Source organism: Mauremys reevesii, linkage group 1, assembly GCF_016161935.1.
Source record: "Mauremys reevesii isolate NIE-2019 linkage group 1, ASM1616193v1, whole genome shotgun sequence".
In the NCBI taxonomy this organism is placed as follows: Eukaryota; Metazoa; Chordata; order Testudines; family Geoemydidae; genus Mauremys; species Mauremys reevesii.
The window spans coordinates 63,150,807-63,165,239 of record NC_052623.1 but is presented as its reverse complement, the minus strand read 5'-3'; the positions used below and the strand labels follow the sequence as shown (position 1 = coordinate 63,165,239).

Genomic DNA, 14,433 nt, shown 5'->3' with positions numbered 1-14,433 from the left:
TACTCTCCTCACAGATTTTAACTATGTTTAAATATTTATAATTGCCATGAATAACTGAGATTAAGTTCTGGCTATCAGACAACCAGATTCATGCAGTGTTACAGTCATGTTGGTCCTAGAATATTAAAGAGACAAGATGGGTGAGGTAATACCTTTTATTGGACCAACTTCTGTTAGTCAGAGAGAGACGCTTTCAAGATGAAGAGCTGTGTGTAAGCTCAAAAGCGCTCTCTCTCCCACCAATAGAAGCTAGTCCAATAAAAATTAAAGATCATATTTCACCCATCTTGAGACTAATAAGATCCATGAATTGTATCCCAAAGCATTTGCATGGTTTCCCAATTTTAGCATATAACATTTGACTACATCAAAGTATTTCTGCCCTCCACTTTCATCTCTTCATTTGAAAGTGAAGTTTTACTCTAAAAAACTTACTATAAAAAAGTGACATCTTAAACACATGGAACAGTTATTGGTATTTAGTTGTATCTGATTTTAGTGGCAGACATTTTTATTGCTTTTTAGTTCTGTTAGCTCTACAAGCTACTAGTGAGCTGGATTCTATGCGTTCTAGTGCATCAACAGAAATGTAATAAAGTCAAACCAGTTACCTGTGGAAATCCTTTGACAGCAGTGTGGCTGAACAGGTATTACCAAGGATCTAATTTGCCCTTAAAAACTTTTGTTATTGCAATTTTGAGAGAAAGCACACAAACTAAACCTGAGTGTGCAAGGCTGACTGGAAACACACATAGAATCATAGAATATTAGGGCTGGAAGGGACATCAGGAGGTCATCTAGTCCAACCCCCTGCTCAAAGCAGGACCAATCCCCAGACAGATTTGTATCCCAGTTCCCTAAATGGCCCCCTGAGGGACTGAACTCTCAACCCTGGGTTTAGCAGGCCAATGCTCAACTTGACAAATTAAAACAAAAAAGTGAAAAGTAAATTAGATTTTTCTTTTTAATTTAATATGTGTTAGCACCAGAGGTAAGAGAAGTATTATACATTATATTCCTTTAGTTTTGTCACTTAAAACTGAAAAATGCTGCAAGGTAAGCAAAATGGCACACAACGAGATATACCATTGGTTGGTTTGTGTTGAATTTCTCATAACACAGATGCTTTCCAGTGCCTTTCAATACAGAGAAGCCAGACTGGGAAGATCTGTATGTTCACTTTTAGTATAATACAGTACACTAGATGATATGAAACCATCATTGTATCACATATCAAGTTCCCATAAGTTTATGTGCTGCAATGCAATTCATGAAGAAGTGCCAGAACAGACATGCTGTTTTACAGATTAATTTACAATACCTCTTCACCTGTTGGTTTAAAACCTGTTGGTTTAAAACCTACCAATTCCTTTATGGGCTCACTTAACCATGTGACTTATTCATCAAAGTGGACAAAGGAAAATGTAATACTGATCTCTTGGGAGAGATTTTATTAACTTACAATTGACATTCTAATTCTCTGTATGTCAAGTCTGCCACACTTTAGGAAATATGCTTTATTGTTCATATACAAAGCTACACGATGCTTTTTAATAAGCACCAGAAACCATGAAGACTTAAGTGCTACAGTATATTTTGTAGTGATTGTTACATTGTCCCGATATTTAGCTGGTCAAATCCGCAAAGCACTTCTAGAAAGTTGCTGGGTTTGTTCAAATGCACTATTTATGCATTATGATTGGTATGCTCAAATCCATTCATTATACTGCAGATTAAAGGTCTCCAATAAAAAATACCATTTCAATACATTCCTCCACATGATGAGTGCTAGAACGTCTAGTCATATTTATCTTTACATGACGCTAATATGAATATACAATTAAAGTAACTTCAGATTTTATTCAGAAGAATCTATTTTCCAACAAAAACCTTGTTTTTGACAATAATGAATGAATACTGCAAGTGACATTCTGCAGCAGAAGCTGGACTGTTGGGACAGCAACTAAAAGTCTACATATCAGCAATACAGACACTTTTACATGAACTCTGACCATTTTTAATATTAACATTAAGAACCAGGTGATTTAAAGTTTGTGCACCTGTCAAGCAATTAAAACCTCCACACAGAAAAAAAGGAAAAAACCCACAGAACACAGTATTTCAGAGAATATAACAACACTTTAGACACTTCCATGACAACTCAGATCAGATTGGCAACTGAAACTTAACATCCACCTGAGCTTGCTTTGCTAAGGTCACTATTTCTGAAAGTTTCACAACCTGTGGGGGGGAAAGGAAATAAAGTTAAGGAGATAAAGAAATATTTACAGTTTAACAAATGAAACTACTACATTTTAGGAGTTCAACTAGACAGTCTATTTTAGAAAGTGGTGTTAGAAAGAGCTTGCCATAAGATTCATAGATTTAAAGGCCAGAAGAGACCATTGTGATCATTTAGTATGAATGACACAGGCTACAGACTTTCCTGAATTTAATTTCTGCTTCAAGTCCAATATCTTTGGTTGAACTAGAGCATTTTTTAGAAAAAGTTTTCCCCTACTGTTACTCACACCTTCTTGTCAACTGTTTGAAATGGGCCATCCTGATTATCACTACAAACGTTTTTTTTCTCCTGCTGATAATAGCCCACCTTAATTAGTTTCGTTAGAGTTGGTATGGCAATACCCATTTTTTCATGTTCTCTGTGTATATACACATCTTCATATTGTATTTTCCACTGCATGCATCCAATAAAGTGGGTTTTAGCCCACGAAAGCTTATGCCCAAATAAATTTGTTAGTCTCTAAGGTGCCACAATGTACTCCTCGTTCTTTTTGGATTTAAGAAGTTTCCTGTGATGAAGAATTCACCACAACTCTTAAGTTGTTCCAATTGTTAATTACCCTCACTGTTAAAATATGCACCTTATTTCTAGTCCACATTTGTCTAGCTTAGATGCCAGATGGCCAGCATGCATTACTAACAGATGCTAATGATGATGTTTGTTCATAACTTTATAAAACCAGCAAATTGTGCACAAGTAATCTATACAATCATGTGATCTTATTACTGTCACCCTCATTTTTCCCTCTTCCATTTGTTTGTTACACCTACTTTCTGCATTATCTTAAAACAAAGCTCTTCAGGGAGTTAAGACTTGTCTACGAAGAGTTAACCTGGAAGTTGCATGTAAAGGAGTGCCTTGTTCCTGTTCAGTTTAAGCCATGTTGAAAGTGGGTTAAACTAAACAGGAACAAGCCACTCCCATTCCAGAACAAGAGAATGCCCACACATTGCACTTTTAAAATTAATCCATGTTAACTTTCAAGTGTAGTCAAACCCTTATATTTTAAAATACATTTATATAGTGCTCAGAACAATAGGCCTCAATCCAACTGTGCTTTTTTAACACAAGTAAATATTCTCTGGAGAATATGTTATTTTTAAACTACTAGTACCTTTTAAAGTGATTTACCTGTTGGTATATAGGATATAATTTTAGATTAACAAAAATTAATTTGGGTCATGTTAACCTTGACAAACTTATTTCTTTGTTTATAAAATGATACCAGTAGCTTTGGATGGTGGGCACCTTATACAAATACAATATAGGTCTAAAACCCAAATTCACTGCTGCAGAAGCATTGTAATGATCAACCAAGGGCTTGATCAGTTTAAGAGGATTTCCACTGTGCCTTTAAACTCAGTTTTGTGGATCAGGGTGAGTAGGTTCTTCCACTGAACGCAGCTAGTTCTGGAGAGTTCAACCCCAGGAGCTAACATTACAAATGATTCAGATTACACACTGGTAGCTCCCTTGCTTAAGGAGTTCAAATATTTACCTTGGCCTTAAACTACTACAAGTGTTGACCTAAAAGTACACTACCAAGGAGGGGTGCACCACTAGAAGTGCAGCCTTTCAGATGAGATTTTCACTTGAGGTACCCCTTCTGCCCATCTACAACATTAAAGATCTCTTGGCTCTTTTATAAAAATAGGTAATCTGGTCAATATTCCTCTCTAGCAATATAGAGCAGGTTCCTAGTTTGGGGTAAAATAGATTCTGCCTATAAAGTCACCGCCCTACCAGTTAGCTACTACTCTGTAAAATACTTTGGATACATAGTGTCAGTGATCTTCAAGGCTTCAAATATTTTATCCTAGACTGTTTTAAGTTGACTGGGGGAAGATACAACTTTATTAAGACTTCATATTAAAGCATAGCATCTGTTATGAAGAGTTATGCAAAAAAGCTCTTTCTTGCCCACCATTTTAGCAGCTTCATCCAAGTCATCACAAGCAAGGATTTTGAGGCCACTAGCTGTTATTAAAGCCTTGGCATCATCAACTCGTGTACCTGAAGAAAGAGAAGTAGTTTTAAACAAAAGAATTCAGTACTGAATAAATAATGACCTACTAACTACCAGCTTCAATCAGAGACCATGTGAGCTGGTGGTGATCAAGTTTTCCAGGACAGATCTACCAAGACATCTCAAAATTGAGATAAGTACAGTATACATTAGAAGGCATTTACAGTAGCCGCAAGTTAGATTTGCTGGTCTAAAATGTCAACTAAACAATTATCAAAAAACAATATGGTAAGAAATATTTAATAGAGTCATCAAGAAAACACTGGATTTTAGATGTTAGTATATTTCTCTTTACAAAATATTCTTCTGTATACAAGCAATTTTGCTATGCATTAAGTGAATTGCTAAACACGGTGATCACTATTACTATTGCACCTAAGAGCACTACTGACAAACATAAATCCAAAGACTTAGATTTACACAGTATTGAAGAGTGCTCACCTTGTAACCGTACAACAATAGGTATTTTTAGGTCCAAATCCTTTACTGCCATAATGATACCTTGTGCAATAACATCACATCGCATAATGCCTCCAAAAATATTCACCAGAATAGCCAGTACCTGCATACAGAAAGTAGCACTTAGGGTTATACATTTAATGATAGAACACACATCAAGTCCACCATCCTACTAGAATATTATGAAGAATTTTAACAGGCAGCAAATAGCCCATCAAATCAGATAAAAAAGGGATTCAGCCCACTCATGGGCAAAAATCAGTTCTAAACATTCAAGCTCCAGAAATTCAATGCTAAGCACATGGTTTAAGAAATCCTTCTTTCATATTCTAGAAGAATTCAGCAGAAAAGTTACTCGTCTCTAAAATAACGTACATCAGAATCCTGCTTATCCGATCTAATTGGGACTGAGAGAAAGATAATCAAAGATTCGGATAATCTGGAATATGGGACAGTGTGAGGCTGCAGCACCATCTAGTGACCAACATGAGAGATTGCCCACTTCTGGACCAGTGCGCACTGTTAGGTTTATATGGAGAGTCGGATAATGGATGATCGGATAAACAGGGTTCTACTGTACTGCAAGACAATTATTGCAGGACTAAGTATTATCTAGATCATCCCTGACAGGTGTCTAACCTGTTCCTAAAAATCTCCACTGATGGAGATTCCACAACCTCCCTGGGCAATTTATTCCAGTGCTTAACCACCAGGCAGATTTTCCTAAAGTCCAACCTAAACTGCCCTTGCTGCAATTTAAGCCCATTGCTTCTTGTCCTATCCTCAGGAGGTTAAGGAGAGCATTTTTTCTCCCTCCTCCTTGTAACAACCTTTTACGTACTTGAAAACGGTTATGATGTTCCCTCAGTCTTTTCTTTTCCAGACTAAACAAACCCAGTTTTTCTAATCTTCCCTCATAAGTCATGTTTTCTAGACCTTTAATCGTTTGTGTTAGTGTCTTCTGGACTTTCTCCAATTTGTCCACATCTTTTCTTAAATGTACCACCCAGAACTGTACACAATACTCCAGTAGAGGCCTAATCAGCATAGAGTAGAGTGGAAGAATTACTTCTCGTGTCTTGCTTACAACACTCCTGCTAATATATCCCAGAATGATGTTTGCCACTTAAACTTCAAAGATGCTCTGTGATTTATTTTTGTTTTTGAAAGGTTCTGTATTTGCCCTTTAAGGCACCAAAAGTCGCAGGCACTAATAACCATTCCTGATTTGTAAGAAGTTAACTGAAATAAGATGCAAACCAAAGACAAACCTTTTGATCTCTAACAAGAATGTAAAAATGGCTGCACCATGACTTTTCCTGATAGTCTGCTCAACCAATTTTCTGGAGAAAGCAATTACTTGTATTCAAAGAAACAAAAAAGAATTAAACCTCAGCTATTAAAATCAATGTCATAACTGTTCCATTTGCCAACAGTTTGGCCTTCCAGTTTAAGACAATCCTGCTAGAAGTATTCCCCAAACTAATACTTAGGCCTGTCACCTGTAACATGAACTACATTAGAAGAGAGAATGAGCATGCTTTTTTAGACTGAAGGTCATTAACTTTACCACCATGTCTTTGCAGATTACATTTAACGTTAGAAGTTAGATTATGAATAAGGGTATGGCTACACTTGAGAGTTGCAGCGCTGGGAGTTACAGCGCTGGTCGTACAGCTGTGTAGGGAGAGCGCTGGTGTGTGGCCACACTCACAGCTACCAGCGCTGCAGTGTGGCCACATTTGCAGCGCTGTTGGGAGTGATGCATTATGGGCAGTTATCCCAGCATTCAAGTGGCAGCAACGTGCTTTTCAAAAGAGGGGGGTGGGGTGGAGTGTGACAGGGACCGGGGGAGAGAGATTTTTGGAGCCGACACCGTGTATCAGCTCCCTGCCTTGCAAAATCAGAAAATTTTCCCGACCCCTTACTCTTAACTGCAAACGGCCTGCAGACCAGATAAGCAGCTGCTCCAACGGACTCCCTTTCTCCCCGCTGCCCCCGCTGTTTCTATCCTCAAGCAAACACTCATCCCCCTGCCTGCCTCATTCACAGCAAGGTAGTGGGTTATCTCATTTGACTGTTCACAGTCAGTTACAGATTGATCACAGCAAACAGGAGCTGTGTTTGTTTTTTTAGATAAGCAGCTCCCGGAGCTCTGAGTTCACAACAAAAACAAAGAGGCAGCATAACAAAACAAAGAGTAATTTCGTTAAAAGCATTCTGGGATATCTCCTAATACCCTGGAGGCCAATAACAGCGCTGGTGTGTGGCCACACTTTACGAGCAGCGCTGTAGCACCAGCGCTGCAATGGTTATACCCCAAGCAGACCCAGGTGTACAGCCAACGGTGCAGCCAGGGAGTTGCAGCACTGGATGTGCCCTGCAGGTGTGGACAGTTACTAATTGCAGTGCTGGAAAGCCTCCACCAGCGCTGCAACTCTCAAGTGTAGCCATACCCTAAAAGGGCTGAAGCATAGGAAAATGACAATAATTCTTCTTGAGCTCTATTATACAGTCTGTATTAAGCTACTATAAGTTACCAGTTCAACAGGACAAAATGCCCACTCAATATAGTGTGTGTTAAAATAAGTTCTCTAACATAAGGAATAGTCATTTTCAAATACTTCAGCACATTGCAATGTTCATTCTTTTACTTTCCTAGATAAGGGATACAGCAGCTACCATACTGATGTCTTCAGCACCAGAAAATATGCTAACACAATATATAGGTGGTAGGGAAAGCAACTAAACAGGCAAACAAACTCAGCTTAGAACAAAGAAAAAACTACATTTTAAAAAGGTAGTTCTTCAGCATTTTAGTCCCCTTTAAACAAAGTCAAGTTTATTGAAACAGTTTTAAATTATTTTAGTCAAAAGGAAAAAGTTAAACAAGCCTAGATGGCAGAGACCCCAAGGCTACAGGACTGAGGTTAAAAGTACTTTCTGGACTTGACTGCCTGTCTCAGAGGAAGACAAGGTGGATGAGGTAACATCTGTTATTGGACCAACTTCTGTTGGGGAGAGAGAAAGAGAAGCTTTCGAGCCATACAGAGCTCTTCAGACTAGAGCTGAAGAAAAGCCCTCTGTGGAGAGAGAAGTTTCTCTTTCCAACAGAAGTTGGTACAATAAGAGATACTACTTCACCCACCTCGTCTCTCTACTATTGTGGGACCAACACACCTACAACATGTCTGAGGGAGTGATTTGATCATTTCTGTAGCTACCAGGTAGGCAATGCCTCTGTGTTGGTACACCGTGGCATGAAAAAAGGATCATGGAGGGAGGTGGAGAAAAATCAGGAAAAAAGTAGAAGGTTGAGGCTCTACAGAAGGGTGCAAGGAGCTTGGCTGGAAAGCAAGCAGATAGGAAGCATAGTTTTTTGGTTAGAGCATGTGGGCTGGGATTCAGGATCCTGGGTTCTATTCCTGACTGAGTCTCTACAACATTTCAGTGTGAATAAAAAAGATTTTTAATAAAGATTTACTTAAAAAACTTAAGTTTCCAACCAGCTGTCAAACACACAAACTGGTGAAAAGTTGTTAGGGGCCCTCACCTAGTCCGATACAACCTTCAGGGCACAGTACAAGGCCCATCTGCAGAAATTTGGTAAGGGTGGACAGGGAAGGGATTAACTGGATCACTGTCCTGCTCTCACCTCAGGCAACCAATACTAAGAGATGGGAAAGACCAGAGCATCAGCAGTGCTTCAGAAGATTTCAACAACTGCTGTGCTAAGACCTTCAATGCATAAGGCAGCAGGGAAATCAGTGTGAATGCCGATACCTCATGAACCAAATGAGCCAAGTCAGAACACATGAGAGCATGATGCACAAGGAGGGCTTTGATTGCAATAAGTGCTCTGACATTTCTCAAAGCAAGGTCTGCAGCAAGCAAAGGAAATACTATGGCCTTCAAAATGAAAAGGACCAATCCACATATGTCCTCAAACACCACTTCAGATCAGTCTCCCAGTCCTGAATCTATAGGGAAAGAACACTACAGGCTTTTATGTAGCTCCACCTCGAGTTCAGGCTTCAGAACAGCAGAATGCCAGGAAAGCAAATTGCTCTTTGCACTTCCTGCTGATACTTCCCCTGGAGAGGTAAAGTGTCATCCAGTGAGCTGGAACTCAGTACCACTGATATCAAGCACACTGCTTGCAGTGAAGCCCAAGGCTTTGTAGAATGACAATGTCTCAACACTGAGCCCAGAGGGAAGCACAGTCTTGGTATTCAGTAGCTGAAGCCAACTCAGGTTACTTCAAGAAGCTCTTCTTCACAGCATTTTGCGCTAGCTTTGTGCTGATCTTAAGGGGATTTTCTACCTGCAGAAAAGACTGGAGGCATTCGCCAAATGCTTGAACGAGACAAATACAACAAACCCTTCATAGATGCCTGATCCCAGGCAAATGACACAGCAAGCATGCTCATCTGTGTACATGATTCATCAGGTCACATTTTCTGTACTTTTTCTAAATGCATTCAATCATTTTAAGATCTTAAATACTGCTTTATACTGGAGAGAGGTGTTCACTGAGCTACCACAATGACTCAAGGGAGTCATTTATTCTGAGGATGCTACAAGTTCAGAGCCATTGTTCACCCATCACCTAAAATGTATCCAAGTCATCTATCGTTGTGCTGTCAACCTCCTTTAAGGTGATGAACACAACCCAGTTTAAAACCCATCTGTTGCCAGAACAACCTTGATGGCATATCTGAGGACATCCCCATGCATGCGTTTTAAAAATGTATTTACAGCCTGCTGTGAAGAGATTCCACAGAACACCATCATTTTAATCTGCATACATTTAAAGTTAAATTTTAAAACCCTTGAAATGCTATGATCATGGAGAACAAAATTAACAAGGAAAAATGGTAAGAACTCTGACCTTATTAGCCGTTAAATAGCAATCATTTAACAATTTTTAACACATGAAAGTCTTTCTTCACAAAATTAAATGTACATTAAAGCCACTTTAAGCTATACATGCAAGCATAATTTCTCAGTCAACCAGCCAAATGACTAAAATTTGAATATTCGTTTGTTCTTTAAATTAATACCTGAAAAATATTTTGGTCTTTACATTAAATACCTGAAATTGGATTCCAAATAAATATCCTTCACAGGGACTATTATGTCATGAATTCTTGGTCCTTGACCAGACATTATGTCAACATATATAGAACATGCTCCATGGGGAGGTTATGCCAGGGGGTTGCCAAATACTGTTGATGAAATCACTCCATTGCTACTGGCCAACTTGTATCAAGAATGTTGTCTGAATAGTTTTCATCAGGCAAAGTGTTTTTAGGGTTTAAGAGGAGACAGGCTTCAGCCAAGTTTACTATAGTTTAGTATGGTTCCTATCAATTCCTGTTGTGGGGTGCTTGAACAAACATGCAATCTTGGGATCCCAGCACCCAGTGGTAACAAGCAATTCAGCTTCTTGCAAAGAGCTGTTTTGTCAGCAAGCCATCCAAGCATTCACTCTGTGTATTTACACAGCAGCAGATGATAAGCCAGCCTGGAAGAAAGTAGATGGTCCTAGCCCACCACACAGTGAACATGCATTCCTACTACTACCTAAGAGAGTTTACAGCGTTAAGTAGGCTCTCAATGCACTTTCATACCTAGAATGCTGACGGAAAACACTGTGAAGAATCTTTCACCTGAAGAGCTATGCAGAAGTAACGTTACCTACTTTATCTTGATTTATAACCTCAAAAAGGAATAGAAGTGTTTTACCCTAATCCTTCATCTTAACATGACAGTGCACCAAGGTCACTATGTGAACTAGGAGTCAGTACTCCTATCATGCTGCAACCCTTTGGTTACATAAAGCTGGTCAGCTCTCTCTCTCCACAGCTAACTTAGCATTTCCTCCCCTACTAACTCACAGCCACCTCAGGCTTTTAATGCAGCACATATCGCTGTATTAGTCATCTCTGTTTCCTACCATCAGCCTCTGCACTTCTGCTTCCTGTCCACCTCACCTATTGCCCAGGGACACATCTCCTACCTTTTTCCCAACTCCCACAAACCTCAATCCCTCTGGAATCACTCACTTCTCATCTCCCACAACCCTCCAGCTGCATAACTGTCACTACCCATCTGATTTCCTCTTCACTCAGCATTCCACAAAATATAATGGTATTGTTCTTAATTGTACTAATCTCTCCCTTCATCTGCTAAATGCCCCACTGTTATACAGAACCACAACTTACATCCATTGTATCTCCCAGCCTGCCCTTTTCACTGTAGCCTTAACTCTCAATGGAGGTGGAATACAAGCAAGCAGGGATGCCATGGATATCAAGTTCTATTTGTCAGTGTGACTGATAATACAAAGTCAAAGGGGTACTTCATATGCAAATCCAGAATTGAACTAGTGACTCACTTCAAGCTCTTCTCCATTCTGCAGGAAGAGATGAAATACTCCAAAAAGATACTGATGAATACTCATGGGCAATATTGCTTTGTGATGTGCTTTGAAATTGAACACACTGAAGGAATGATTTAATTCCGGAGGAAAAAACAGGATTGGGGGTTCAGGGAAAGAAGTTTGGGAGGAGAGGGATGGGAGGAGAGAACAGAGTGACCTTTTTAAAACCTTCACTGGATGATGGTGGGTGAAAGCCTCAAACTTAAACTGAAACGTTGTTAGTGCAGAATGCCAAATAAACTCAGCTTTCCTTCGGGGTATTACTCCTATCCATCAGTAAATGTATGTCACTAGGGAAGCCCCAGAGTTCTTCCTCCTGTTGCCCAAAATTATACTCAGTTAATCTTTAATTAACATTCAAATAAAATTTATATATTATTCCAATATAGGTACAAAGATCCTGGAGCTCTTCAAAATAGTACTGGGACATTTGTATCCTTCCAGGCCAGTTATTAAAATAATTTTATCTTGCAATGTTGCTATTTGGTAACATAGTACCTTAGAATCTTAAAGTTTATGTACAAATCAGACAATACCCGTTAAAATGTAAGTCTGGAATCCTGCAACTGGATCTGCATAAATATACATGTGCACCAGCATCAATCTAATTGCAGGTTTGGTACTCAAGTCAGAGATGGACAAGAGAGTCTCTAACATGACACCAACACACATACAGTTTCAAATTCCGTTTCAGACAAGGAAAGGACATGCTTAGGATATTCTAGGAAACCCCATATTAGCCTAGCTGGTCACTGATCTAAGTACAAATAATTCTGGTATTGCTAAAGAAATTCTGCTTTATCTAGTGTAAAATAAGACAGCCTGGTTTGAAATCACTGGTTTAGTCAGCAAGGACAGTTAAACAGATTTAAGGATTTTTAGAAGGGTAATAACAGCACCTTTGTACTTGCTTACAGTACCTACAGATGCGATTTTTGAAACTGGGGATCAAGTTACTGTGTTGTTCATTTGAGTCTGCTAAGTGTATTTGCGCTTAAAAAAAGTACACCAGAGCTGAAGCTGCGAAGGAAATTAAAAGGTAAGTTGTTTACTATTTATACTGAATACATGTAACAATGCATCTTCTCTATGTTTATACTGCATCTAAATGACTTTCATCAGCTCCTAGAGAATAACTGTTTCTATTTAATTTGCCACTATCTTTAACCTCCCTTCAAATTACATAGGAAAGTAGTACTTTATTTATTCCCTTTTCTCATGCTAATTCTGTTAGAAAATTCTAGTTTTATTTTTAAAAGGACTATTTTAAATTCCCACTAAAAAAAAAATGACTTGCAAAGAAGGGAGTTTGGTAGCCTCCTCCTTTTAATATAAAAAAAACTTTATACAAAAAAATTGAAAGTTTTCTTCAGAACAGCATTTGCTACTTCTCCCCTCCTCCCCTCTCAGATACATTACAAGTGTTAGGTATCCGCTACTAATTTTGCAAGTTAACTGCTTTGGAAAAAGGAGAGAACTACTGTGAATTACATCACAACTGTCTGAAATCTGTGCAATTGACAGACATTTTGAGAAAAGGCTCTGTGGGAGATTCAAATACTCATGTCTGTCCCTTCAACTGAGGGCTGAGAGACTTCCTACTTCAGTTCTCCTTTCCTGTTCTTTGCTGAAGGACTGAAGACTGATATTCCTGATAAGAAAAAAACCTTAACATGTTTTTCAGGCACATCGTAAAGTAGCAAAGACAGCACAGTTCTCCCTTCTTTGTAGCTCACCTTTAAAATCCATGTCTACTAGTGGAAACATACAATACATACAATGCATTGTCATATGGCGTTTTAAAATAATTATTCAACAGTGCAGAACTTTGAAATACTAATCCTTGTTTTACCTTTTTATCTGAAGTAATAAGTTTAAAGGCTTCCGTTACTTGATGTACTGTAGCACCACCGCCAACATCAAGGAAATTTGCTGGAGTGCCTCCGTGAAGTTTAATTATATCCATTGTGGCCATAGCCAAACCAGCACCATTCACTGTAACAAAAAGTTACAGTTAAGAACTCCATTAGCAGCAAGTACATCAAAGGATTCTAAACATCTATTATGTAGAACATACATACCTAGACACCCTATGTTTCCATCTAGTCCTATGTAGTTGAGGTCTGCTTTAGCTGCATCCTTGTCTCTCTCGTCCTCCTGTGTCCAGTCCTGCAGATCAAAGATTTTCTGCTGACGATAGTATGCATTGCTATCAAAGTTTATCTTTGCGTCCATACACATCACTTGGGAAAAAACAAAAAAATTGTTAATGCCTTTATCTTTAAAAAGGTCAAATACTTCTCTGAAATACTTAGTTTATTGTATATTAGGGCACCAAATAATTCTTTTTTGGGCTTACATGCTAACTCATGCAGCCTTCATGCCATAAATTCCAAGGCCAGAAGGGACCATTGCAATCATCTAGTCTGGCCTTCTGTATAACACAGGCCATAGAACTTCCCCAAAATAATTTCTAGAGCACATATAGAAAACATCCTATCTGGATTTTAAAATTGCCAGTAGTTGAGAATGCACATGACCCTTGATAAATTGTTCCAATTATGCCTTACTATTAATATTACATTCTTCATTTCCAGTCTGAATTTGTCTAGTTTCAACTTCCAGCCACTGGATCTTATTACATCTTTGTCTGCTAAACTACAGCGCAGTTTATCATCAAATTTCTGTTCCCCACTTAGTTATTTATAGACTAATCAAGACACTCCTTAACCTTCTCTTTGTTAAGCTAAACCAGGGATCGGCAACCTTTGGCATGTGGCTCGCCAGGGTAAGCACCCTTGCGGGCCGGGCCTGCAGCGACTTGCAGCTGCAGGCCAATGGGGGCTGCGGGAAGCCGCGGCCAGCACATCCCTCGGCCTGCGCTGCTTCCTGCAGCCCCCATTGGCCTGGAACTGAGAACTGCAGCCAGTGGGAGCCACAATCGGCCAAACCTGCGGACGCAGCAGGTAAACAAACCGGCCTGGCACGCCAGGGTAAGCACCCTGGCAAGACACGTGCCAAAGGTTGCTGACCCCTGAGCTAAACTGACTGAGCTCCTTCAGTCTACTCACCATTAAGGCACATTTTCTAATCCTTCAATCATTCCCATGGTGCATATCTGAACTCTCTCCAATTTATCAACACCTTTCTTGAACTGTAGGCACCAGAACTGGACACAGTATTCCAGCAGTGGTCACA

The 14,433-nt window shown here is 39.3% G+C and overlaps 1 protein-coding gene across 2 annotated transcripts in view; it reads right to left on the bottom strand.

Moving 5' to 3' along the window:
- Window positions 1–1,436: 1,436 nt before the first annotated feature.
- SUCLA2 (succinate-CoA ligase ADP-forming subunit beta) overlaps window positions 1,437–14,433 on the bottom strand; it is a 67,721-nt gene continuing 54,724 nt past the window's right edge. Inside the window, exons 7-11 of one of the 2 annotated variants that reach the window (XM_039530481.1) lie at window positions 13,317–13,478; window positions 13,088–13,230; window positions 4,773–4,893; window positions 4,230–4,318; window positions 1,437–2,241 (exon numbers count right to left, since the gene is read on the bottom strand). In XM_039530481.1, coding sequence (XP_039386415.1) covers window positions 2,167–2,241; window positions 4,230–4,318; window positions 4,773–4,893; window positions 13,088–13,230; window positions 13,317–13,478 — 590 coding nt within the window. In that variant the 3' untranslated portion in view covers window positions 1,437–2,166. The remainder of the gene's footprint in view (window positions 2,242–4,229; window positions 4,319–4,772; window positions 4,894–13,087; window positions 13,231–13,316; window positions 13,479–14,433) is intronic. The other variant, XM_039530487.1, reaches the window with a different exon arrangement.